This window comes from Ascaphus truei, chromosome 3 (assembly GCF_040206685.1).
Source record: "Ascaphus truei isolate aAscTru1 chromosome 3, aAscTru1.hap1, whole genome shotgun sequence".
NCBI lineage: Eukaryota > Metazoa > Chordata > Amphibia > Anura > Ascaphidae > Ascaphus > Ascaphus truei.
Window position 1 is genome coordinate 210,934,617 of NC_134485.1, and position 24,847 is coordinate 210,959,463.

At 43.1% G+C, this 24,847-nt stretch overlaps 1 protein-coding gene across 2 annotated transcripts in view; it reads right to left on the bottom strand.

Moving 5' to 3' along the window:
- Window positions 1-24,847, bottom strand: part of KSR1 (kinase suppressor of ras 1) — a 176,332-nt gene that overhangs the window by 100,379 nt on the left and 51,106 nt on the right. For both annotated transcript variants that reach the window (XM_075590024.1, XM_075590023.1), the window contains exon 2: window positions 1,941-2,081. In XM_075590024.1, the coding sequence (XP_075446139.1) occupies window positions 1,941-2,081 (141 nt within the window). The remainder of the gene's footprint in view (window positions 1-1,940; window positions 2,082-24,847) is intronic.

Below are 24,847 nucleotides of genomic sequence, written 5' to 3' on the forward strand. Positions count from 1 at the left end.
GGGATTTCTTTATCATATCCTCACTTTTTAGTGATGTCACATTTCCCCCTTCCCTCACCCTCCTGTTCATTTTATGTGATTTGCTTTTTTTTTTGCAGTGCGGGGAACACTTTTTGTGTACCAATGTGGATATGATCTGTCGCATTTTAACACACCCTATCAGGCGTTATCGTGTATTCAAGTCAATGGTAGTTCATCCTGGATAGGGTGCTTTACACTGCAATGCACCTTATTGAATCTCTCCCTAAGGACCCTATTCAATCTGCTCTGAAGCTGCTGCCAGTCCTGAAGATTTTGGTCCCAGCTGCTACACAGCATATTGAATAAGGGGCCAAAATGGCAATGCAAACCTGATTTTAAACAGGGACGCAGGCAGGATAAAGTGTACTATGTCAATTAAAAAATTATATTATTGTTATTATTCCCCTTATACATTAGTGTATAATTCCTGTATTTCCACTCTCTAATATCTCAGTCTGTGATCATCCACCTCCCCTGAAAATTCTATGCAACAGACAAATAGAACCAATTTAGGAGCAGCTCCAACACAGTAATGAGGTCACCAACATAATTGAGCTTTATTGTCACGTAAGAACTACTAACAACATAATTGCACTTTATCCTTAATTAGTAATTATAAGCAACAATGTCCAGTTACGCATTTTATAGCATTTATTCTCCACAAGTCATTATTCACTTGAGTGACTTAATATTGGCGATCACATTTTAGTGTATAGACACCTTAGTGGGGCTAATCTCGAGATGGCCAATACCATGTAAATATCAAGAAGGTAGACTCATCCTTTCAACCCTAGATGGGGGGGATGGGTGGGGGGGAGGGGGCAACAAGAGCAAACTATATAATGGGTAGTAATAATAATAGGCAACCTTTGCTTTCGAGCTGAGTTATCTAAGGAACACCAATATTATTGTGAATAATTGTAAATAATTTAACGATGGTATTAAAATGACCATAATAAAAGGATTAAACCAGATACGGTGCAAACTCCAATTAACTACTGTAAGTTATGCCAGCCTCACCTTCACATCTAAAAACAATATTAAGCTTCTCAGTAAGTCAGAAACATACAACACCATCAGTGTCACTGCGGTTTTTCAAGGTATTCATGCATTTGTTAAACACAATAAATCAAAGAATTCCACATAAAGTCAGCGAAACAGAGGTTAATTTTCAATGGATAAATCAATATATTTAATACAACCAGGCAGTATCTCAGGAGTACTCCAGGAAGCCCATGAAGCTGAACCGTGTTCATTGCAGCTCCAGGGATCGCCTGCTTCCCATCCATTAAAAAAGGTGGGGCCATATAATTGAATTAAGGTCCTCACTTGAGATCAAATAATTTCCAGTCTTTCAAGCCTTTGACTTGTACTCCAAACACTAGTTTACTCAGATCTTAATATTCTGCAGCAAGGGACAATAGCTCAGTTTGGGCTTCGTTATCAAAAGCATAAAAGAATTACAGGTTTACACGCTGCAACGGTGACAGAATGAAAATAGCCAGACTTTTTGTGCCACGGGTCATGTGTATGGTCCAGATACCTGAAGCCAAAGCTCAGGATAAACAAAACCTTTAACTTGTCATTCTAATCTGGCAACCCCTTTTGTTTAGTGTTTCAGAGTTTACAGCAGAAATCTGAGCTGCTCGATTTTTCTCTTCGTTTTTTTTTTTTTTTTTTTAATACTTCTTGTCTACATGGAGACAAAGAAAGGAAAGATAAAAGAATAAAGGCAAGAAGGAAAGAATGAATTAAATAGTAATACGACGACTTTCAATTCAAAGGCTCTGTGAGCAGTCATGGCAAAGAATTAGAATATTAGAGGGCTAAAAAGGGTAAATGCCGGTCTCGCGATTTGCATTGCACTGAACAGAAATAACAATAAGAAGAACACAAGCAATGATAGAAAAAGCACATACCTGCACAACCTCATTCCTCACGCTGACAGTGTGTAACCAGTCACTGACTCTTGGGTAGCTGTTCAGCAGCTCTGTTCGCTCAACACGAGGCACGTGAAGCTTCCACTGAAGCTGCCTGCTAATGTAGTTCACCAGCTTTGCCTGTAAGAGTTTAACAATGATACATTAGAATTCAGCAGGTTTAAAGACGACAGCATGAAAATATTACAAGAAACAGGGGGGGTGGAGGAGCTGGGGTGGAGGAGGGGGGATGAATTAATGGTGCAGTATCAATTTTTTTTGTTATTTTAAATAAATAAATATAGTGACATATAAAGTGTTGACCATTACAAAAAGGTTTTATGGTGTGCCTTCCTGGGAAACGTCAGGGTATCACAGAAGACAGACAGGTTGATTAGCACTAGGTCTTCATTCCCTGTTTTTTGCTGTTCATTGAATGGGATTTTGTCACTTGTTTTTTTAATTCACTATAACCTAGTGTCTGGTTTGCAGCCACTACCAGCTTCATAATGTACAAATCAGTAACTAAGCTCTCTAAAAGAGACATGCAGAAGAATAAAACAGCAATCTTTAGCGTCTATTCAATATGCTGTGAAGCCGTCATACTCTTATTCAGGAACATTTAAGCAAGGTGAAGAAGAAGTCTTCACAATATACAGGATAACAGCCTCTGAGTGGGTATTCTCATTCTGTACATTGTTACTCAGGCTTTGCTGTTCACATTGTGTAACACAGCAGGCAAAAGCGGTCGTTCGGGAAACATACAGGTTTAAGAGAGTTAATTTGCCTCTCATTACCCAGAATTCTTGTCTGCAGTTTAAGCAGTGCATGCAGAATTATATGACAATGTGGAAAATTAAGAAGCTTTGTGTACTTGTGGAAGGCCTGAAAATACACTTTTTGGGTACCTTGCCTAATTATCAGTCTAGAACATGTTCACAGCGAAAATATGGCCAGGTGTACTATACAAACAATGAATAAACACACACGCACACACACACACAGAGTAATCGTAACTCTTGATGCGGAGTCCACAAAACAAACACTTGATTAGATATGTGCTCTATTACACTATTACTACAGCTACACTACATGAGAGCAAATATAAGCTCAAGAAATGTAAAAGCACATAAAAAAAAAAAATCATCATTATCATCTTGCTCCTATGTGACTAACAGCCCGATACAATTTAGAGTAACAGCGCTGGGCCGGTGAAATAAAGAACTAGTGAAGCTCTTTAAACCACTGGTAGTCTGACTTCCTTCATATAGAGTAGGATGTATACTGTAGATGGGCAGTAGGTAGTCTTCTCTCACTCACTACACACAAACCACTTCCTTCTTCTGTTACTCCGTCACAAAGAAGGAGAAATGTCTGCTTGTTGAGCCCGACACCATTATATCGGCTAAACAGTTAGCAAGTACTGGAGTTTCATTTCCATGCCTTCATTTAATAGGCTTCATCATTTACATCATTTGACCAAAGGTTTTCAGATTATATGCCCAGATCAGTGGGCTTTGGGTTTCAGTCCAAGCTGTAGCTGAGAGACAGGGAAGGATTTAGCTCGTCCCAAAGAGCTGGGTGCGGTCGGTACCTTGTGATCCGCTCTCTTCTCTTTTCACTTGTCCAGTGAGAGATGCAAAATTAGGAAATGCAGCGTATAAGTGGCACAAATACCGGAGGGACAAACACAAACGCCAGGCTACATTCCAAATCACCCCCTGGCCGCCAGCCGTAGATGTATTACATTTGATATTTTGCTTAAAGGAACAAGACAAAATGAAGGAAGATACAGGGAAGCAAATACCCTCAAACTGTCGGAGCTAAAATGTATTAGTTAGAAATTCTGGTTTTACAGGGTAAAAGCTCATCAATTTCACCACTAAAATATGTCCGGACATTAAACAGCTTGGGACAAGAAGGTATCTGTCGGATAAGTTGAATGAAAAGGCTAGGGGCGAAAACCTGAAGACATGCTCTGCAGGGTACTGGCAAGAGAAAACCTTAAAACAACGGTTTGCTTTGAGAAGGCTTCTTCGTGTCATTGACCATTTCAATTAGCTCACAAAAGGATGCAACTGTCTGGCTGTATTTAGAAAGGTCAACAGAAATCCAAAGGATTGTTCCACTCGTCATACGACCAAATTCGAACAGCAGCCTAAAGGCTCATCTCAAGAATGAACGGATGCAAAATCTTGCCTTTGCCAAATGTAATCAAGCAGGTTGGTCTGCATCATTCAACATTTGGGCCCCTGTCATGCCTCACCCAATACTCATCCCCCAAAGCATGAACATGTGCATAATATTAATAGACAACAGTGACTCAAAAACCATTACATGACATTCCAGGACCAGTAATAATCACAACAACCAATCTCCATTGCCCATCCCTAAATCGGTCTAGGCCATTTGGTCGCAGCCATTTTGCCACAATCAAATCTTCGCCGGTGTTTAGCTGCTATGCACCTTGCTGCAGAGACCTCTCTCCACCGGCTGCTTCGCCGCCAAGGTAAGTCCCTAACGTTACCCTTTACCCTGAAAACCACTAATACCAATGCTACACCTGACCTTAAAAAAAACCTTAACTCCTTACCCTAATCCCCCACAAAACTTAACCCCTTACCCTAATCCCCTACAAACCTTAACTCCTTACCCTAATCCCCTACTCTAAAAATCTTGACCCTTACCCCAAATGTAACCCCTTCACTTAAAATCCCTATCTTTAGCCCCCTACACAAACGCAAAATTAACCCTTAAAATGACTGATCATCCAGCAGCGGAGCATCCCTCTCCAGCCGAACGCCAGCAGAGACTTGATTGCGGCATTGGATGGGACAGATTATAACTGTGGGTAAGAGGATCACATAATTGACCTGTGAAGGGTCTGTAGTGTGGGTCTAATATTAAGTTATAGGTATGTATCATTTTATTTATAAAGAGCCACAAATGTACATAGCACTTCACAAAATTACAATACAAGGTAAATAAATTACAAAAAAAGGGGGACAAGTGCAACAAATAAAATGACAACATAAAGTCAGGGGAGGTCTAGTGCATCTTCAATTCGTAGTCAAGTTTGTATCTAAATATCAGAACTCCTTGGGGGGACTGGTAGTAAAAGAAAACCAATATATCATTACACTGTAAAACACTCAGATCTGAGGCGTAGGGAATGTTTTTTCACATCAGAATTTTGTACAGGTGTGTAATGCCACTATAAAGAGAATCATTCATTCACTGGTGTAGCAGGCAATATATTAATATAATAATATATTAACGTCATTCAGGTGCTGGAGGACATTGCTGGAGGACATTGCAAAGTAATATATCGCAGGTCACTCTGGCACTGGGGGTGTTTACAGCAATGGGAAGATAGTGATGAGACAGTTGGCGGACATACCCAACCATTAACGTCACTAAACATAAAAACGTGTCTACACGCTTGGTCAGATGTAAGCCCCAATTCAGGGGAGCGTAAACTTTTGCAGCGGCGCCCCCCCTGCCTTCCCCCCCGCTGGTGCTCAAGGCCCCTCCTTTACCTTGCGCGGCATCAAATGACGCCGCGGGGTCACGTCACGTGGTCCGCATTGGCATTTGACGCGTGTGACGTCACATGACCCCGCCACGTTGCCATGGACACGAGTGATTCCGGCAGAGTCAAGGTAAGTATAGCGTTGCAGAGGCCTCACGCAATCCCCCGGCATTTAATTTAAATGCCACGGGGAAGAGCGCGGGGCCCCTGCAACTGCCTGCGCCCCCCAGAAAAATCTCCCGCCCCTCCATGGGGGGTGTGCTCCCCACTTTGCGTACCACTGCCCTAATTCACGCTGATTAATGAAGCACGTTGGTGAAGGCCATTTACACCATAATATGCGTTAAATCCTGCAAAGATAATTAGATCTACTTTCACATTATGCAGAACTCCACCTCCCTAGCATTAAAAACAAAAACTGGTTTCCATGGAAACTAAAGCTTTTGTTTGGTTAAAACCATTAACGCCCTTCACAATAAAAAAATAAAATTGAGCTTTCCTATAAATAATGACTAGCTAAAGCTCAGCTACACATTAGTAACATTAAATCAGTCCTGTGAAGGATTTCCAATTAAAAGCACTTTACAAAAGGTGCAGTCAGTCTTCAAACATGTAAAAATAATTTCTAACAATATACTCCGATCTTTAAGCAGCAATCCCGCCAATCTTTTTATATAGATTTTTCTTACAGAGCTTGAGCCAGGGGGGACTCCCCAGAGCTGAAACACGCTACTTGTATCTCCGGGGACCAGGCGGTTCCCAACGTTCTTAAAATGTTAGTTGCCAGTTTACGCTGGATTTGTAAAGATGGCGCCCACCATCCTCCCATCACACGGTGGCTTCCTATTGGCCTTCGGGACTCGACCGTCAATTTGAATCAAATCTGATTTCAAATCAAATGATCAAATCACGGCTCACTCGACGGAAACAGCCCTCATTAAAATAACTGACGACCTCCATGCTGCCAAAGACAGAGGTCATTACACTCTGCTCATATTACTCGACCTCTCTGCAGCATTTGACACCGTGGACCACCCTCTTCTCCTTCACATTCTCCATACTCTTGGTATTCGGAACAAAGCTCTATCCTGGATCTCATCCTACCTCTCCCATCGTACTTTCAGTGTCTCTTCTGCTAACACCTCCTCCTCCTCTATTGATCTCTCTGTGGGATAGATTGCACTTTTTTGCACACACTTTGCAGGCTACATCATTATAGGTGATGTTAGCCTGCTGCTTAGTGTGTGCCATGTATCAATACAGCTTCTTCAATACCGGAACTTCAGTGAACTCTGACTCACTTACTGCTGTGGTGCCGATTCATCTTCATCTATCTGCATACTCCATTTCGGATGCACGCAACGGGAGCAACAGTCAAGGAGAGCCGGGATCCAGGACGAATGAGCAGACAGGGGGTAAGCAATGTGCCCCTGAGCCCCGACCGATATTGTGGTCCCCCCCCCTGCACCCTCCGACTATTGTTCCTCACTGTCAGCACACTGACATTCTATGTTGTCAGTTCCTGCAACTGTTCATTAGCCTGAGCGCATGACAGTATTGGTACTCTCTAAAAAATAAAATAAGCCTGGTTTCTGGGTTAAATAAGCCTGGTTTCTGGAGAATCAATGCTCTTGTAAACTACTACACTAAAAAACTAAAATATATATTTTCAGCTTTTTTTTGACAAGCTGAATGTGGTAAATAATATTCAGATAGGAACGATCCTCTTGCCAGCCCCTTACTAAATGGTGACATTAGGTTAATGATCTTATGTGTAAGGTATGGCAGTTCTAGTTCGATAATTTTCTACAGGTATGTTTACTTTACGCGAATTGAGCAGGTAATTGTATAATGATGGCATAGTAGTATACAGTAGTAGACATGGTAATGAGAACCATATCACCTCCCCAATACAGCATGGCTTAGTCAATATGGCCCTTAATTGTCCATTCATGTGAATACAATGTATTATGGGAGTTAATACCATGGGTTATGAGTCAAAGTTCATGATAACACAGACAAAAGCCAGAGCATTCCAAAACAATCTGTTCAATACCAACCCACTCTAAAAAGAATTAAAAAAAACCTTCCCAAGAAGAGTACATTATTATATTGTAGTATGCATAAAAGGCATTTGGTAAATTTGCAGGATATATTTTTCTAGATCTGTCATTACAGGGCAACTAAAGAATTCAATTTATCAGCTCAGAAACCTGTTCACCCAGATTATTTGGCAGCAATCATGCACGTAAGCAAAAAAAGAAATTCGTTAAAAAAGGCCAACATAAAATCAGGGCAAGAATCAATTGTTAGATCTACTGAATTTGAAGGGCAAGAATAAAGATTTTGAACAGTTCCAACATGTATTGATCTAAGGTAGTGATTCCCAAATTCACAAGGTGTCTCTAAAATGGTTTGCCCCAAAAACATACGTAATGGCAGATTCCAGGCAGTACAGCATAGTGAGTTCCGGAGCCCCTGCACTTAGTGGGGGTGGTATACTGTCAATTGCAGCAGGAGCTTCCAAAGTTGCACCCCACAATGCTTTGCATCCACAGCAGCAAGGCAGTGTGGGACGTGACTGTGGAAGCTCCCGCTGTGATTGACAGCTATGCCAGCCACGTTGTGTGCACTCACCAAGGTGCCGTTTGGGGCCTTATTAAGTGTGTGTTTCCCCAAGAGCTCGGGACAGTATACTGCCTGTTATCAGTGAAACCGTTTAGTAAGATTACTTAGGGGTTTGCGAATCAAATATTTTTTTAAGCAGGGGTGCACACTGTAAAAAAGGTTTGGAACCACTGATCTAAGGCAATGCAAAATTGTCACTTTTCAGGTATACTCATAACCTAAAAAGCTTTATTGTTTAAAACGATCATCTTCAGGACAGTAGAGAGCTTAATATCAGGAAAATCATAAACACATTTTAAACATGTGAGAACATTACACACACACAAAACTCCCTCCAACCACATACCTGCAATGCATTACTTATGCACACAGACACATACATAGAAGTCACTGATTAGATCTAAAATACAGAATCCAAACCACCATGACCATAAAACATGGCAACAAACCGATAGGCAGATTCCAAAAAAAGGACAGCAGCCATCTATTAAAAAAACACTCATTAGTTGAGATCTTTTCAATCAGAAAGTATAGTCTGAGTTATATTGAAAGGGATGTGTACTTTACAGACAAGTCACCTTCCTTATGGACCGGACCCCCTGTCGTCATTTTGGAATAAAATAGCAAAAAAATAAAAATAAACTTAAAGTAAATAATTGATGGTTTACTCATTATTACAAGTAATATTAAAACAATTATGCAAGTGTCAGATTTGACTAAAAACTGTCCGATATCTTTGTTCTTAAGATGAATGGGCTGAACACTGGAGAAATTGTACAACTATAAAACACAGGTACTTGCTGTGACATTTTTCAGATGCTTCTTATTTTGAAGCCACACCTTGTATAAGTTACCGTACAGTAAATAAAAAATATCACATGTGAGCTCATGCCCATGTTTTGGAACACAATTTCATCTGAGTAAGGAAAGGCTATAAACCAAGTGATCTATCCGCAGTGATTGCGGCTATGCCTGTAACATCACACCTCCATTTACACGTCAGGTTGATATAAGCAATCGCAGGTATTCAGCAGCTGCTAGGAGATAGAACCACCAAACATTTGTACTAGAAGTTGGATACTGTACAGATTACAAGGGAGAATAAATATGTGGTACACACTATGGACATTTCTTGAAATCATCCCTGCTTCCAATTTGTTATTTTTTACATTATATTCATATTATAAGAACAATGCAGTATTGACATGTCATTCACAGACAGCCATTTTCCTCTATCCCTGACAGCAGACTGAAACTACAGTAGGGAAGTACCCAGCTAAGTCTAGTTATAAATAACCTTGGTCAAGTCAGATTTTCTCTCTGCCCCTGGAATTGTATTTATAGTCCAGTGAAAGCACTTACCAATGCAATATTGTGTCATTTTTACATTTTGCTGAGTAATTCAAGCTATGCATCACAGCCACTTTTTATTTGTATCCCTAATAAGGTCCTAAACCTACACCATGAACAAAATATACATTGCAAATATATGGAAATATGCAATGAAGATTCTCCCTCCTCAATAAGTATATTTACAAAGTGGAAAAAAATATTAAAGCCATTTTTCATAGCAAAGTAACGAACATGGCGTTTTGTACCAGTTACTAGAAACATAATTATAGTAATGCACTCTAATAAGCCAGCAAAGATTGTTTTACAGCAGGTCATGTTTCTGGGCTTACTTAATAACAGCCCTTGAAACCATTATGGGAAGTGCCCGGGAAGGTTTGGCGGGCAGGTTGCAAAACTAATTTCTGAGAAGTATAAAAATAAAAAAAAAGGAGTTTATACATGGTTTAGTGACGCAAATTAAATCTACAGATCTCAAACCACAGGCAGGCAAGAGATAAAGCCAGCAGCTTTTCTGAGGAATTAAAACAACAAACAAAACTGCAAAACACACATTTCTAACCACGTGACCATGGATCAGTTGACAAGAAAGAGAATGGAACAGTTATATTTCTCAAGAGTACCACCATCATAATTCATGTGTTTGTGAAAAGAACCCCAGGAAAGAGCGCCTGACGACGACATTGTTTGAGATTCTTAGCGCAAGATAATGAACGAGGCCCCTTTTCAGACTTCAATACTTAACAGCTCTCTGTTGCTGAAAACTCACAGCATTTGAGGGCAATTTTTGTAGTTAAGAGCTTCCATTAAGTTACACCTGCCTGCATTTATACAGAGGAGATGACGGATCGCAGATGAAGCGAAGTGCCTGAGACTTGAACCCAGGTCACTCAGAATATAATGGACTGCAGAACAGACTCTAAAATACAAAAAAAAAATGCACAGAGCAGCGCACTGCCCAGGGAGACAGGTGGTAAAAAATGAAAAATATTTACAGTATTGTCTAACCAACATTACAACGGAGGAGGAAGACAGTCTATGGAGAAACGCGTAGGGCGTTTTACCTGTGACTAACTGACCCACAAGCACCCGCTTCAGCATTCAATTATTCAGTCCTCCTATGTTTGGCGCCAAAACTGATCACCGGAGAGGAAGCGTCAGGTGAATCGGCGTTGCAAGCAGCACAGACCGGGAGGTCCCCGTGGGTCTGCGAGGAGTGTGCAAACGTGAAATTGAATATTCAGCACTACACCAGGCCAGTGGATAAACTAGTCAAAAGCTACACCATTTTCCAGCAAAGGAATTTGCAAGTGCTGTCGGAGGTACATCAGGCTGCAGATCGCGAGAAAGACGGAGGATCAAGTGGTAGCTGCGGGATATCAGCACGGTGTGAGTATACCTAAACACCAACGCCAGAGAAGATAAGGTAACCATACACAGCATACCCAGTCATCGTAAGCCAACTCCTCTGTGAAATCGGACTTGTTCCAACAGAGAGGGTCAGTGCATAGACTGTGGCAAGTACAAGTGCAAGTACATTCTGTGTATTAATTGGTACCGACGGAGGTGACACTCACACCACTATCCCCAAGCAGCTATTACCACTGTTAATATATTGTCATCTATTCTCTCCTATGTACCTATATGCCACAACCTCCATTGCTGCAATCATTCCGACATTGATCACTATTTCAAAGCACTGGATGTAACTCATTTGAGTCATTAGATGCATGCTTGAGACTGACCATAAAAGGTTAAATAAGCAATTGCAAATTAAAGATCCCAATTATCTTAGGCCACCAACACACAAGGATTTACACTCCATTATATTCTAGTTGGAGGACATTCTAACCAGGGTGCCATCCTGTGTATGTGTTTATCAGTCTGCATAAGCAACAAGCTGCATATATTATTTTTTGTGAAAGGTTTCATTACACACAAGCGCATTCCAGAAAAAGGTGCTCTGGGATATAATTTGAATGCTTTTGATGCTGGCTTAAGGGCAGTTTATGTCACAGTATTTGTATTTTCCTTAAATAGGAATTGTTTTTTTGTGTCCATTTGTAATTCATTTTTAATAAATACTGTAGTTTTTTTTATGTTCATCTACATTGTTGTTTTGCTCTTTTGAGGAAACTTGGTACACCACTTCTCTTAATTCATTAGCGCCCGAGTGTATCCCCTTTCTTATCTACAATAAAGGCTGAAGTAGTAACTCATTGGTAATGCGACTGCCTTTGAAGTGGGTGAACCTGGTTAGAATCCCAGTGTCCGCTCTTTGAGAACTTGGGCAAATCACCGCATCTCACTGTGTCTCGGGCACCAAAACATAGACAGTAAGATCTATGGTTCAGGGACTTCTTGTGCCAGGAAAATTCCATATATATATATATAGTGCTGTGTACACCGTCAGTGCTTTAAAAGGAAAATAAATTATGATCGTTTTACTAAAGTCAAAGCAATGAGCATGTAACACCACCTATTTTAAGGGCCGTGTTATACAGTAATGTAAAATGCACTTTATTCTTTAAAAAAAAAGTCAAACTAGTTAAGATACAGTGAGAACTATAATTGAATGTACAGCATCTACCGGGGTTGGACAAGCATCACATTGCAGACACACTTCGGTTGACTTTTAAGCCATCAAACTTGTGCACTAGTAGGTGGCAAATATTCACCCAATGATGAATGATCGCCCCTTTCATTCCAGTAGAAAGATGTCCAAACATTCTAATGAAAACCTTAATACGATAGGCTGGGACTTGATGTTTGCCCTTGCTTAAATAAGACACCTGTTGTTCAATAGGGACAATGTGTTTCTCAATTGATTGCTAAACTCACAGGGCACTTTGTCAATAAGCTTTTTCATCACCTTACAGTAAAAGCTTGCCTTTATGCAGAATAATGCTGGTCTCTAGAATGGTTAGCAAGATGAGAGAACAATGTCCCGGCCCACAGTCTTCTCTTTAGGAGATTTATTCAGCAGTGAAGCAAACCAATGTTTCGACTACGACGCAGTCTTTATCAAGGCGAGAGCTAATTTTGGTTACCCACAGCGATCAAGATCATCCCTCCTATTCGTGAGCACCGGCAGTTGATTATTTACTTTATAAAGATGACACGTGTGCCAGAAATCCTCTTCTTTAGACCCTAGAATGGTTAGGTCATTTATACCAGGAAAATAAAAAGATGACTGTCCTGCACAATAATAATAATATTATATATTTATTATTATATTATTATAAGGCACTTGTTGGCACGCTGTGCACCGCCATTTCCCTCCCCGTTGGGGGAATCTTCACTCTGAGATATATATAGATATATATATATATATAGATAGATATATATATATATATATATGATAGATATACACACATACATACACACATACATACATACACACACACACACAACTTAGAGACAACGCGTATGTATATATATTTTATTTTTTTAGGAAATGGCTGCACACTGAGTATTAAGTATCCTACAGAGAGTGCCTGCGCTAGATAGAAAAAAAATATATCCAACTTCACGTAAAGACCAGAATGGTTTAATTATCTGCACCAGACAAAATGAATGTTAAGAGTCATTAAACACCTTCTATTTGCATTAATTTTGTCTGGGGCAGATAAGTAGACCAGGGGTGCACAAACTTCTTGAGCTGTGCCCCCCTGACCGGGAGCCGCAGCGTTTGCATCCCCCCCCCCTCTCCCAATGACTCGGCGTCATGTGACGTCACATCACCCCGCCACTTCATTTGCTGCGCGTTGCAATGGCGATGCGTGACATCACGACACCTGTCGTCGAAGACCCACAGAGAGCAGGTAAGTGAGTTACAGAGACACAACAACTTCGCTGCTCAATATAATTGCTGATTTCCAGCTTCTCCCTGTTCACTCCCTCGGTAAGTCTATCTCGCATTACTCCTTTAACAGCTCTAGACTGCATAGCTTTAAATGATGGGCTAGGCGTCGTCCTGTGCATCGATACACCATAGTCACAATCATGTCCCTGAGTTCCGTTAGTAGAGATAAGTAGAGCTTTAGTGTCGACCAGATTCCCTAAAAAGTTGTCATCTGATTTCCGTCTTTTCAGGAGTCGACTGATCATAGTAGATAGTGTGTCACAAGTCTTTACTCAATGCAATAAAATCTTTCTAGATTGACTTCATGGAAGTACCAATCATTTCTTAAGTGCGCTGAAGTTTGTCATACCAAGTGCTAGAGAAAGTCCATGACATATGATCATCTATGTTTGCCGTAATACAGAACGTAATAGAAGACCGTCCAAAGTATTATCACTTATCTCAGGCCTGCACAACTCGTAAAATGAGAAGGGCCGAAGTGCTCCAAGGAAAAAAAAATTGGGTTGCACGGGTAAAATCATCATCATCACCATCATCATCTCTCCTCCAGCACCTCATCATCATCATCATATCTCCCCCAGCACCCCTCATCATCATCCTCATATCTCCCCCAGCACCCTTCATCATCATCATATCTCCCCCAGAACCCCTCACTATCAACCATTGTGATACTCCCAATCTATCTCTCATACCTCCATCTCTCCCCCTCACCCACACACATAATACTCCCCCTCCACATCAAACACACAATACCTCCCTGCACAGCACACACATCACACTCCCCCTGCACCTCACATCCCTCTCCCCCTTGCACCTCACATCGCTCTCCCCCCTTGCACCTCACATCACTCTCCCCCCTTGCACCTCACATCACTCTCCCCCTTGCACCTCACATCACTCTCCCCCCTTGCACCTCACATCACTCTCCCCCCTTGCACCTCACATCACTCCCATGCACCTCAAATCACCCCCCATACACCTCAAATCACCCCCCATGCACCTCAAATCACCCCCCATGCACCTCCAATGACCCCCTCTGCACCTCAAATCACCCCCGTGCACCTCAAATCACCCCCATGCACCTCAAATCACCCCCCTTGTACCTCACCTCACTCTCCCCCCTTGCACCTCACATCACCCATCACCCTCTCCCCCCCCCTGCACCTCACATCACCCATTACCCTCTCCCCCCCTGCACCTCACATCACCCACAGGGCCACCAACAGAAATCATTTTCCCGGGACAAATGAAAGGAGCAGGGCCCCCCACCCACCCCCCGAACCCATAGCGCACCTACAATCCTCATACCTCCCCCCCTCCCTCTCCCTTCTCCCACCCTCTCCCTTCTACCCCCCTCGCTCTCCCTTCTACCCCCCTCGCTCTCCCTTCTACCCCCCTCTCTCCCTTCTCGCCCTCTCTCTCCCTTCTCCCCCCTCTCTCCCTTCTCCCCCCTCTCTCCCTTCTCCCCCCCTCTCTCCCTTCTCCCCCCCTCTCTCCCTTCTCCCCCCCTCTCTCTCCCCCTTCTCCCCCCCTCTCTCTCCCCCTTCTCCCCCCCTCTCTCTCCCTTCTCCCCCCTCTGCCTCCCTTCCCCCCCCCTCTCTCCCTTCTGCCTCCTCTCTCTCACCCCTCTCCCTCCACCCCTTCTCCCCCCCACCACACCACTCCGTTTGCCCCAACCCACCAGCAGCCCGTTTTTCACCCCCCCCCCCTGCACCAGCCCGTTTTTCACTCCCACCCCCCCTGCACCAGCCCGTTTTTCACTCCCAACCCCCTGCACTAGCCCCTTTTTCACTCCCCCCCTGCACCAGCCCCTTTTTCACTCCCACCCCCCCTGCATCAGCCCGTATTTCACTCCAACCCCCCCCCCCCTGCACCAGCCGGTTTTTCACTCCCACCCCTCCGTGCACCAGCCCGTTTTTCACTCCCACCCCCCCCCCCCCGTGCACCAGCCCGTTTTTCACTCCCCCACCCCCTGCACAGCCCGTTTTTCACTCCCACTTACAGAGACACACACACACACCCTTAGCTCAGCACATCCTCAGCTCAGCACATCCTCCCCGGTACTAAGCCCTGCCCCCGGAATGCTCTGACCTCCAATCCCCTGCTTCTACTCTAAAGCCTCGGCATCCTGCTATTGAAAAAAAAAAAATACTCACGGCTGCCGGCCGCATCCTCCTCATGCTGCTGCCCCCCGCGCACCGCCGCCGACTCCTGCACAGCAAAACCCAGGGGGGGAGAGAGAATCGCCGCCATTTAATTTTTTTTTTTTTTTTTAATGTATTAAATTACTGTAACTGGCGCCCGGCCGGAGTCATCGCGGGCCGCACAGAGAGGCCAGGCGGGCCGCATGCTGTGCAGGCCTGACTTATCTCTACCTATAGCTGAAGCGATTTAATCAACAAGACAGATCGTTTTGAAAATGTTTTCTGCAAAGGGTCACATCCACCCTTGTCTCTATCCGACGCGCGTTTCGCCATTCAAGGTGGCTTCTTCAGGGGTGATCTATTTAGCTGGTTACATTGAAAAAATTAATTTTATTCTACAACTGAAACTTCTATTATCTATACTGACAGCAATATTTTGTTTAGCAACTCTATCAACACTTTCACTGCCAGAGGGTCCAGCAATGCATCAATAGCAGTGAATAGGTTAACTGCAGCACTGCAAGATCACACTATTGGACCATATTTGCTAAGCAGTCAACAGTAAACTTGTGGACCCGGAATACACGTTAAAGTCAGTAGAAAGCACATAGTTCCCCGAGCTGTGGGTTTTCTAGTGTTATTTCGGAGGGTTAAGCCCCCACCCCTGTTCCCGTTGCACCACTTATGCACACTCTATTTCCTTTGATTTTCACTTACTGAGTGCTGTCTACTCCTTATATCTCTTTCATACACTTTAAAGTCAATTCAGTTCACGTCTTTTGGCACTGGAAGGTGTCTTAACCATTAGATGTGTATTTAAACTTTTGAAATTCATATTTGGACCAACAACTGTGTGACTGTGTATTTCTGCCTTAATACTCCCCTTCATCACTGTGTGCCTCTCGATCGCTTTTCATTTGCATTCCCTGAGGAGTCCTTATCCTCCACACGCTCCCAATTAAAAACTGTATTCCATACGTTCCCTGAGGAGGCAAGAGATGAAATTAAACTGATTAGGAGCCAGGCTTCAGCTGCCAGCATCGCACAGCAAAACAAGCTGTACCCAACATGTCTGGTTATCTGGTGGGAATCTAAATGATTTTTTTTTAATTATTATTATTATTATTGGTACATGCTTTACCTTCCTCCTAGTATAAAGTGAGATAGATTTATTCATACACCGGTTTTTGTGAGCAACACTCAAGAAAAAGAACCTGATGTGTGGCCAACCGCATGATTCTGCCTTTATTGCTGCAGCACCTGGTCCTGCCATCAATTGTTATGACGTGGTGTTAACGTACTTCAGATTAACCCTCTGCTTTCAATGTTGCACAGCATATTGCAGAAGCTGGTTTGCAAAGAGATGATATGGAAGGGTCACAAATTTATCATGCTTGGAAAAAAAAAGAAGTGAATTCAGGTTTTTTAAAAGCGAATTTAAAAAAAAATGTTTTTAAAAGATTACATAGGTCAATTGCAGGCAGCGTAATTCGAAACACTCAATACACATTTAAAAATATATATATTTATAAAGTATAGTAACGGGGCTACAATTCAAAATGGTGATAAGCTTGGTAACATTCAGTGAGTGATGCATTAGGCTGCACTTATACAGCCGGCGACGGCAACCGATGACGTCACCCGTTGCAACGAGTTGTACATGGAAGTTTAGACAACGTCGCTTTATGACGTCATAAAAGGGGAGGACAGAGGCACGGAGAAGCTCCCGATTGGCCGCAAGGGGAGACGGTCTCCCCCCCCAAAAAAAAAATATCAGTGACTTCTGGTAGCACTGTTGCTCCGTCGCTTTGTCGCCGTCGCGTGCACTATAAGCGCTCAAAGCATAAAAAAAGCAAATATAAAAGAGAAATGATCTTGCTGTTTAAAGCTGCAGACCAAGCAACATCCTACGTGTTTTGTTATTTTAATAAATCACTTCTGTTTTATGAGAAAATACTTGTTTTTAAACAAGAAAAAAAAAACGTAGCTTGCACGGCTGCTTTAAAACCTGTATAATCTTTAGCAACAATATTGTTACCATTTGATTTCACCATACAATTTGTGAGCTGTGCCTCCAGGCAAAAAAAACCCACTAGTCTATACAGAAGTTATTTCTACCGAATCAGTAATGTTTTCAGCCACAAGAAGGAACAAGTTCGTGTGCCTTGGGTAAGTGAAAGCTCACATCAGGAGACCACTTTCAAAAGACCTAGGGCCTCATGCTATAAGCAGCGATAAGCCCCTTATCGCCAAAAAAGCCTACAGCGACTCAGTAAGTCCCGATAAGCTGGCGATAAGAGCAAAAACCGCCAAACGTGCAGCGATAAGCAACTTATCGCCAGCTTCTGAAACACACTCAATTCTAGTAGCCCCGATTAGCTTATTGAGCCTGATCGCCGCTCTAGAATGGAGATTTCCTCTCCAAATCGTCCCGCCACAAAAAGTTGGCAAGAAGGTGGTGAGAATCTGCGAGACGACACTTACACAATAACATTTATTTTTTCTGCCTCGGATTGATGCTGGGAGTCTCCGGAGCTGATGTCCATTAATATCAGCATCGGAGGCCCCAGTCATGAATCCCATGCACTAAAAATGCATTTACAGGCCACTTCATTACCTTAGTGGCTAACCGCTAAGGCAATGAAGGGGTTAACTACCAGTGCCATGCTTATTGTGTGTAGCGGGGGTGGGTGAAGGTGGTATTTGACCCTTGGTGGGTGTTTAGGCCTTGTGGGGGAGGGGGATTGCGGGTGGACTTAACCCCTTCATAACCTTAGAGCAGGGGTGGGGAACGTCAGGCCCGAGGGCCGTATAAGGCCCTCGAAATCATTTGGTCTGGCCCTGCTAAGGCAACTGCTATAACCGGGGTCGCGCTAATTAAAAAAAAAAATGCCCGCCGCGTGCCCGATCGGGAGGAGGTAGGAGGTGGTGTGAGGCGCCGGCAGCCCTACACGATTCCCAGCAGCCACCGTACTAGCCCCAGCAATCCCCCAGCAGTCACCGTACTTCCCCCGCAGCATTCCCCGCACTTCCCCCATGCTTCTCCAGCAGTTCCCCCCGCACTTACCCCAGCATCCACCCTACACGATCCCCCCAGCAGCAGCAACTACCAGAGGTAGGGGGGGGCGGGGTTCTGTGTGCCTACATGCCTGCTGTGTGCCTGCCTGTCTGTGTCTGTATGGCCCGCGAACGATGTTATAAATATCCATATGGCCCGTGGCAGAAAAAAGGTTCCCCACCCCTGCCTTAGAGGTTAATACCGCTAACTTAATGAAGGGGTTAACCTGTCCCGCTACCCACCCGGTAGGCCTAAACACCCATCCTCAGGGCTACTACCCCCTTCACCCACTACCGCTACCACAATCAAAAAAAATCCACACAACAGCCCTACTAACCACCTCCTAGGCCCCCAATAAACATGACAATATCTAATAAACAACAATACACAACCCACCCACCCCCTGTGCCCCCACATAAAATCATATATTTTATTTTTTTTACACACAGGATTAAAAGCACAGGCTGGCGGGGGTCCCCGGGTGGTCCCCACCCCGGGAGGTTCCCATGGGTGTCTTGGGGCCCTCGTGTGGTGCCCGCTAGGAAGTGTGTGTGTGGGAAGTGTGTGTGTGTGTAAGTGAGAGGGATAGAGAGAGAGTGTGTGTGTGTCTGTGTGTGTGTGTGCGAGTGAGTGTGTGTGTGAGGGATAGGGGAAATGTGTGTGTGTCTGTGTAAGTGAGAGGGGGAGAGGGTGTGTGAGAGAGAGGGAGAGTGTGTGTGTGTGTGAGAGGGAGAGTGTGTGTGTGTGTGTGTGAGAGGGAGAGGGTGTGTGTGTGAGAGGGAGAGTGTGTGTGTGTGAGAGGGAGAGTGTGTGTGTGTGAGAGGGAGAGTGTGTGTGTGAGAGGGAGAGTGTGTGTGTGTGTGTGTGTGTGTGTGTGTGTGTGTGTGTGTGTGTGTGTGTGTGTGTGTGTGTGTGTGTGTGTGTGTGTGTGTGTGTGGCGGAGTGTGTGTGTGAGGGGGAGTCTGTGTGTGTGTAAGTGAGAGAGGGTGTGTGTGTGTGTGCGCATGTAAGTGAAATGGAAGTGTGTGTGTGTGTGTGCGCGTGTAAGTGAAGTGTGAGTGTGTGTGTAAGTGAGAGGGGGGGAGTTTGTATGTATGTGTGTGTGTAAGTGAGAGGGGGAGAGTGTGTGTGTGTAAGTGAGAGAGGGAGCGTGTGTGTGTGTAAGTGAGAGACGGGGAGTGTGTGTGTGTGTGTGTGTGTGTGTGTGTGTGTAAGTGAGAGACGGGGAATGTCAAAAAATGGCTGAAAAACACTGGCCTAATAAATATAAGGCTGCTTCAGTCAGTGTAACTTGGCAGCTACAATGTATTCTTACATTACTACGGTAATATTATCTATTGTTACAGTTTACAGCTCTGGGATTATTGGCAACCAATTATCACAAACAGGAAAGGGTTACAAAGATGTTGCACTGCTGAGGAGGTGTGCTAAACACTGATATAAAAATCAAAGGATGCTTTAAAACCCATTAAAAATGACATTAAGAATTGAATAAAAACATTTTTTTAAAAAGTCACTATTATCCAATACTACAGAACTGTTTTTATTTTAAAACGTAAGATTTCACATGTTTTGCTGCTTAAATGGAGCATTTCCCTACTGCCTTTGAAATCACCACTTCTCTGGAAGCTGTTGCAGAAAGAATAATGTCCACTACATCTCATTTGAAAGCACAATGATCACAAAACTTTTACCCCAGAATGGGAGTGCTGTAAGATTTTTTGAGAAGGATCCAGTGGTCGCCAGGAAGTCACCATAGATCACTCACACAAGTCTCCAAGTATATCACACTGCTTGAACCGCTCTTCAAATATCAACTCTTCCAATATCACTTTTAGGGCTACATGTTAAAATGGATTAGAAGCAAATGGTGCCACTGTGTGCTCATTTGCATGTCATTACCCAGAATCCCTGGCTGCAGTGGAAGTACTGTATGCTAGGAGATACTGGTGAAAAGCAGGGTTACAGACCTGTCTGAGACATGTGATTATTGGATTCTCCTTAGATATTGCAATATCACTACATAGTATCCTAGACAGGAGGTGCCATCAAATACAGGCATGTGAATATAAATGTGTGACTGGTTTGCGAGCTGTAAGAGAGATACGGGAAGGAGTCCAGTGTAGGTTATTCAACAAAAATAAGTTAATAAATAATAATAGCATGTTCTTGTATAGCGCTGCTGGTTTTACGTAGCACTTTACAGACACATTTTGCAGACACGGGTCCCTGCCCCGTGGAGCTTACAATCTATGTTTTTGGTTCCTGAGGCACAGGGAGATAAAGTGACTTGCCCAAGGTCACAAGGAGCCAACACCGGGAATTGAACCAGGCTCCCCTGCTTCAAACTCAGTGACAGTCAGTGTCTTTACTCACTGAGCCACTACCTTCTCCCATGTACATAACTTTTCTGCTTCAAATGTGCAATCCCTTCTCAGCCCAAAATGTTAGTTCAATGTTTCTAAAATCAGAAGCCTAAAATTAGAAAGGAGCTTCACTTCCCATCCTTTCTAGTGAACACCATCTGCTGAATGCTTAACACCAGAAATGCAGATGAATAAGGGAAATGTCCATTTGCTTAAGCTTCTTGAAAGTGTGCGGCTATTTGTGTCTGGGTATCCAGAACTAAACCCGTTTAATGTGACGAGAGCCTGTGTCCAAATTGCAACCATAGTCACAGCAAAGATCTAAACACAGGCAGGCAACTTAAAAGCACATAATTCCATAGTAACAGTTACTAAAAGAATGAAAACAGGATCTGGTGTAGATATGGCATCATTTGCTTTATCTGCTAACAAAACTCCTTTATGATGACATCACCTGTACTAATCTTCTGGTTCCTCTATTTACTTCTGTGATCAGGATCCACAGTAGATGAGCTGAATTTGTGTTGTGCTGAGCCCTGGTTGTAGAACCTTTTGAGGTACGAGGACGCGGAGCATACTGTTTGCATGAAAGATACTATGCCAATTCTAGCTACACATTATAATGAGGAGTGTTTGTTATCGGATGATGGCCAAACCCCAAGTGTTGTAATTAAATCACATTCACGTGCTATCAAAAACAAAACTAAATGAAAAAAATAGTCATTTTTTTGGCCTGCAAAGATCACGAACAAATACATTCACAATACAATAAAATTAGGCTTTGGCATTTCAGATGATTAAAGTAAAACCCAAATCAATAAAATGATGGGTTGTTTTTTTTAATTTTAAACAGGCAAAAAAAAAAAAAAAAGAGGACCTTCCCGGTTGTGTTTAACAAGTCATGTTTGGTAACCATTTCCCTTTGTTTCTGTGTCAACGATCTTAAAAGGTCAGCCTATCTAGACAGAGATAAGCAGCTTAATCAGCTTCTATTCTCATATTCTTTCACCTAGATGTTCTTAAGTCAGCCAGCACGGCTATAGACACTTCCATATAAAGAAGCAGACAACTGAAAAGCTGGCGGATAGAAAGAATGCAGATCAATATACCCGCAGGAGCAACAAGCAGCTATGTCAACATACACACGTGTATGTATGTATGTATGTATGTATGTATGTATGTATGTATGTATGTATGCATGATATTTATGAATACTCTATTTGTTTGTGTGTGTGTGTGTGTGTGTGTATGTGTGTGTGTGTATGTGTGCACACACACACACACACACACGTTAGTGTAGTAAACCACTCCTAAAGGATTAGTAGTATTGTACAGAATAAAAATTGAAGTCCAGCACACTTGGAGTTTTAGTTTAAACGTTAATTTATTGTGTGATCGACGTTTCGGTCCCCGTTGGGACCTCTCAATATGGTCCAATATATACACACACAAAAAAGAATTTTCTTTTTTTTATATAGGTGCTATACATAGCTTCACGTATAAATACTTACATTCCAATACAGTGAAAATATCAGAGCAGTTTTTCATTTTCATGGTGATATTGACACACTTAATCAGTTACTTTCAGTGATGCTGTGTTAACTATGCCCAAATAGTGCAGACACAATGCCCGTTTATGGACTTGTGCTATGCATAAGCTTTGCCCCCTGTAAAACAGCTTAGAAATGATTACAAGCATGCTTTGTTTTATGGAGTTTCCTCCTCTTTCTATATATGCAGCACAGCCTGGGGTGTTAGATACCATGGAACGGCGTCGCCAGTAGCATCGAATGATAGCAATAAGCTAGTAGCCACAGGTCAAAAGAAGGTTATTAAACTGTGATAGTGCCATTTGGAGCACTATCGCACAGAAACTCCCATTGAGATGAATGGGCGTTTCCATGCAATCGTTCCCTAATCGTCACTATTGCAGTTTATTGAATAACGCCCTATGGATTAAAGTCCCCTAGCTACAAAACTGAAGCACAAAAACTGCTTCATATTTATCAAATACAAAAATCCGACAATAAGGTATGAGTCTTTGATAAATTTGATGCATTTCAGGGGGGGTGCAGAGGGGGTTGGCACCACTATTTTGCCTGGTAGACTTGGTCCCCAAAATGTCTAAAAAATAAAACAAAAATAAGAATTAGAAAAAAAGATGGTGCACAACAACGTCTGAACATAAACACTGAGACAATAATTAATAGACACCCTTCCCCCCCTTTCTTTGGATTCGTTATAAAAGCCAGAAAAGAAGAGCACCCTTTTATAATATAAATGTAAAGTAAGAAGTAAAGAATCACAGAGTGTGCTCATTTGCATATCATTACCCAAAATCCCTGGCTGCAGTGGAAGCATGGTTTGCAGACCTGTCTGAGACACGCAAATGTACCACAAGTGGTACTTTTATTTATTGTACACTGTACGGTGTAGGGTTTTGGGCACTTTTCTTACGCGCCATAACTTTGTTAGTTTCTTAATAAATATAAATTATACATACATATAGATATACATATATATATATATATATATATATATATATATATATATATATATACATACACACACACAGCTGAACCCCGTTATAACGCGGTGCTCGGGGTCCACCCGATCCGACCGCGTTATAACCGGGATCGCGCTAATTAAAAAAATTGGCCGCTGCACGTCCGATTGGGAGGAGGCAGGAGTGAGGCACCGGCACCCCCAGCACATTCCCCCAGAAGCCTCACCACATTACTCCAGAAGCCTCACCACATTACTCCAGCAGCCTCACCACATTACTCCAGCAGCCTCACCACATTACTCCAGTAGCCCCTGCAAGTTCCCCCAGCAGCCCCACCACGATTCCCACAGCCCCGCCACGTTCCCCCAGCAGCCTTGCCACGTTCCCCCCAGCAGCCTTACCATGTTCCCCCAGCAGCCCCACCACGGTCCCCCAGCATCCCCACCACAATCCCCCAGCATCCCCACCACGATCCCCGAGCAGCCCCACCACAATCCCCGAGCAGCCCCACCACGATCCCCGAGCAGCCCCACCACGATCCCCGAGCAGCCCCACCACGATCCCCCAGCAGCCCCACCACGATCCCCCAGCACCACCAGAGGTAGGGGGGGTGGGGGGGTGTCTGTGTGTGTGTAAAATTGTATTTATTTATTTTAAATATTTGGGAGCCACACTCACACACGCGTTATAAGCGGATCCGCGTTGTGGCGGATCGCGCTATAACCGAGTTGAGCTGTATATAGAAGCGTAGTTTTAAGTTCCTCTTAAAAGGAAAATAAATACTGGAGGCACTGGCAGTGGAGGGGTAAGTAATTTCTATAGCTGTACAACCATATATCTTACAGATTTATTTCACATAAGTTGGAAGAACAGCACACTTACTATGAGTGAGAAAGAAAGCAGTATACATTACACTTTGTATTGTAGGCACTAAATTGCTCTCATGTTGGAGAAGTTCCATCCAAAAACGAAGCAGATTATCTGCTTATATAGAGCGGGAAATGAAAAGGAACTTCCTAAAAGGAGTAAATGATCTAATATTGAAGTTATTTAGGTTTTATTGTCACAGTACTAAGACAAAGGATCGGCGGTGAAATCTTCCTTTGTCAATTTATCTGGAGATGAGCTTCCTGCCGCATTTAATGATGGGGTTGAGCCACAAGTGAGTGAAGTCTGATTACGCCTACCTCTGAGATCTGGACGCTCTTTTAATGTAAAAAAAGAATTTTGTGACTAAGGTATGGGTCCAAATCTTGCAACAGGCACACAGCAAACAGCACGATGACCCATAGCAGAATATTTAACTAAAAAAAAAAAAATTACGCTTCAAGATTTTTGTTCCACGGAGCTGATAGTGTACAGCAATAATTCCTCCTTCATGTACTTCCTTCGGTTTAAATGATTTTTTTTTTTAAATCCCTATGCAGTGGTTCCCAGCCTTTTTTACAGTGCGCTCCC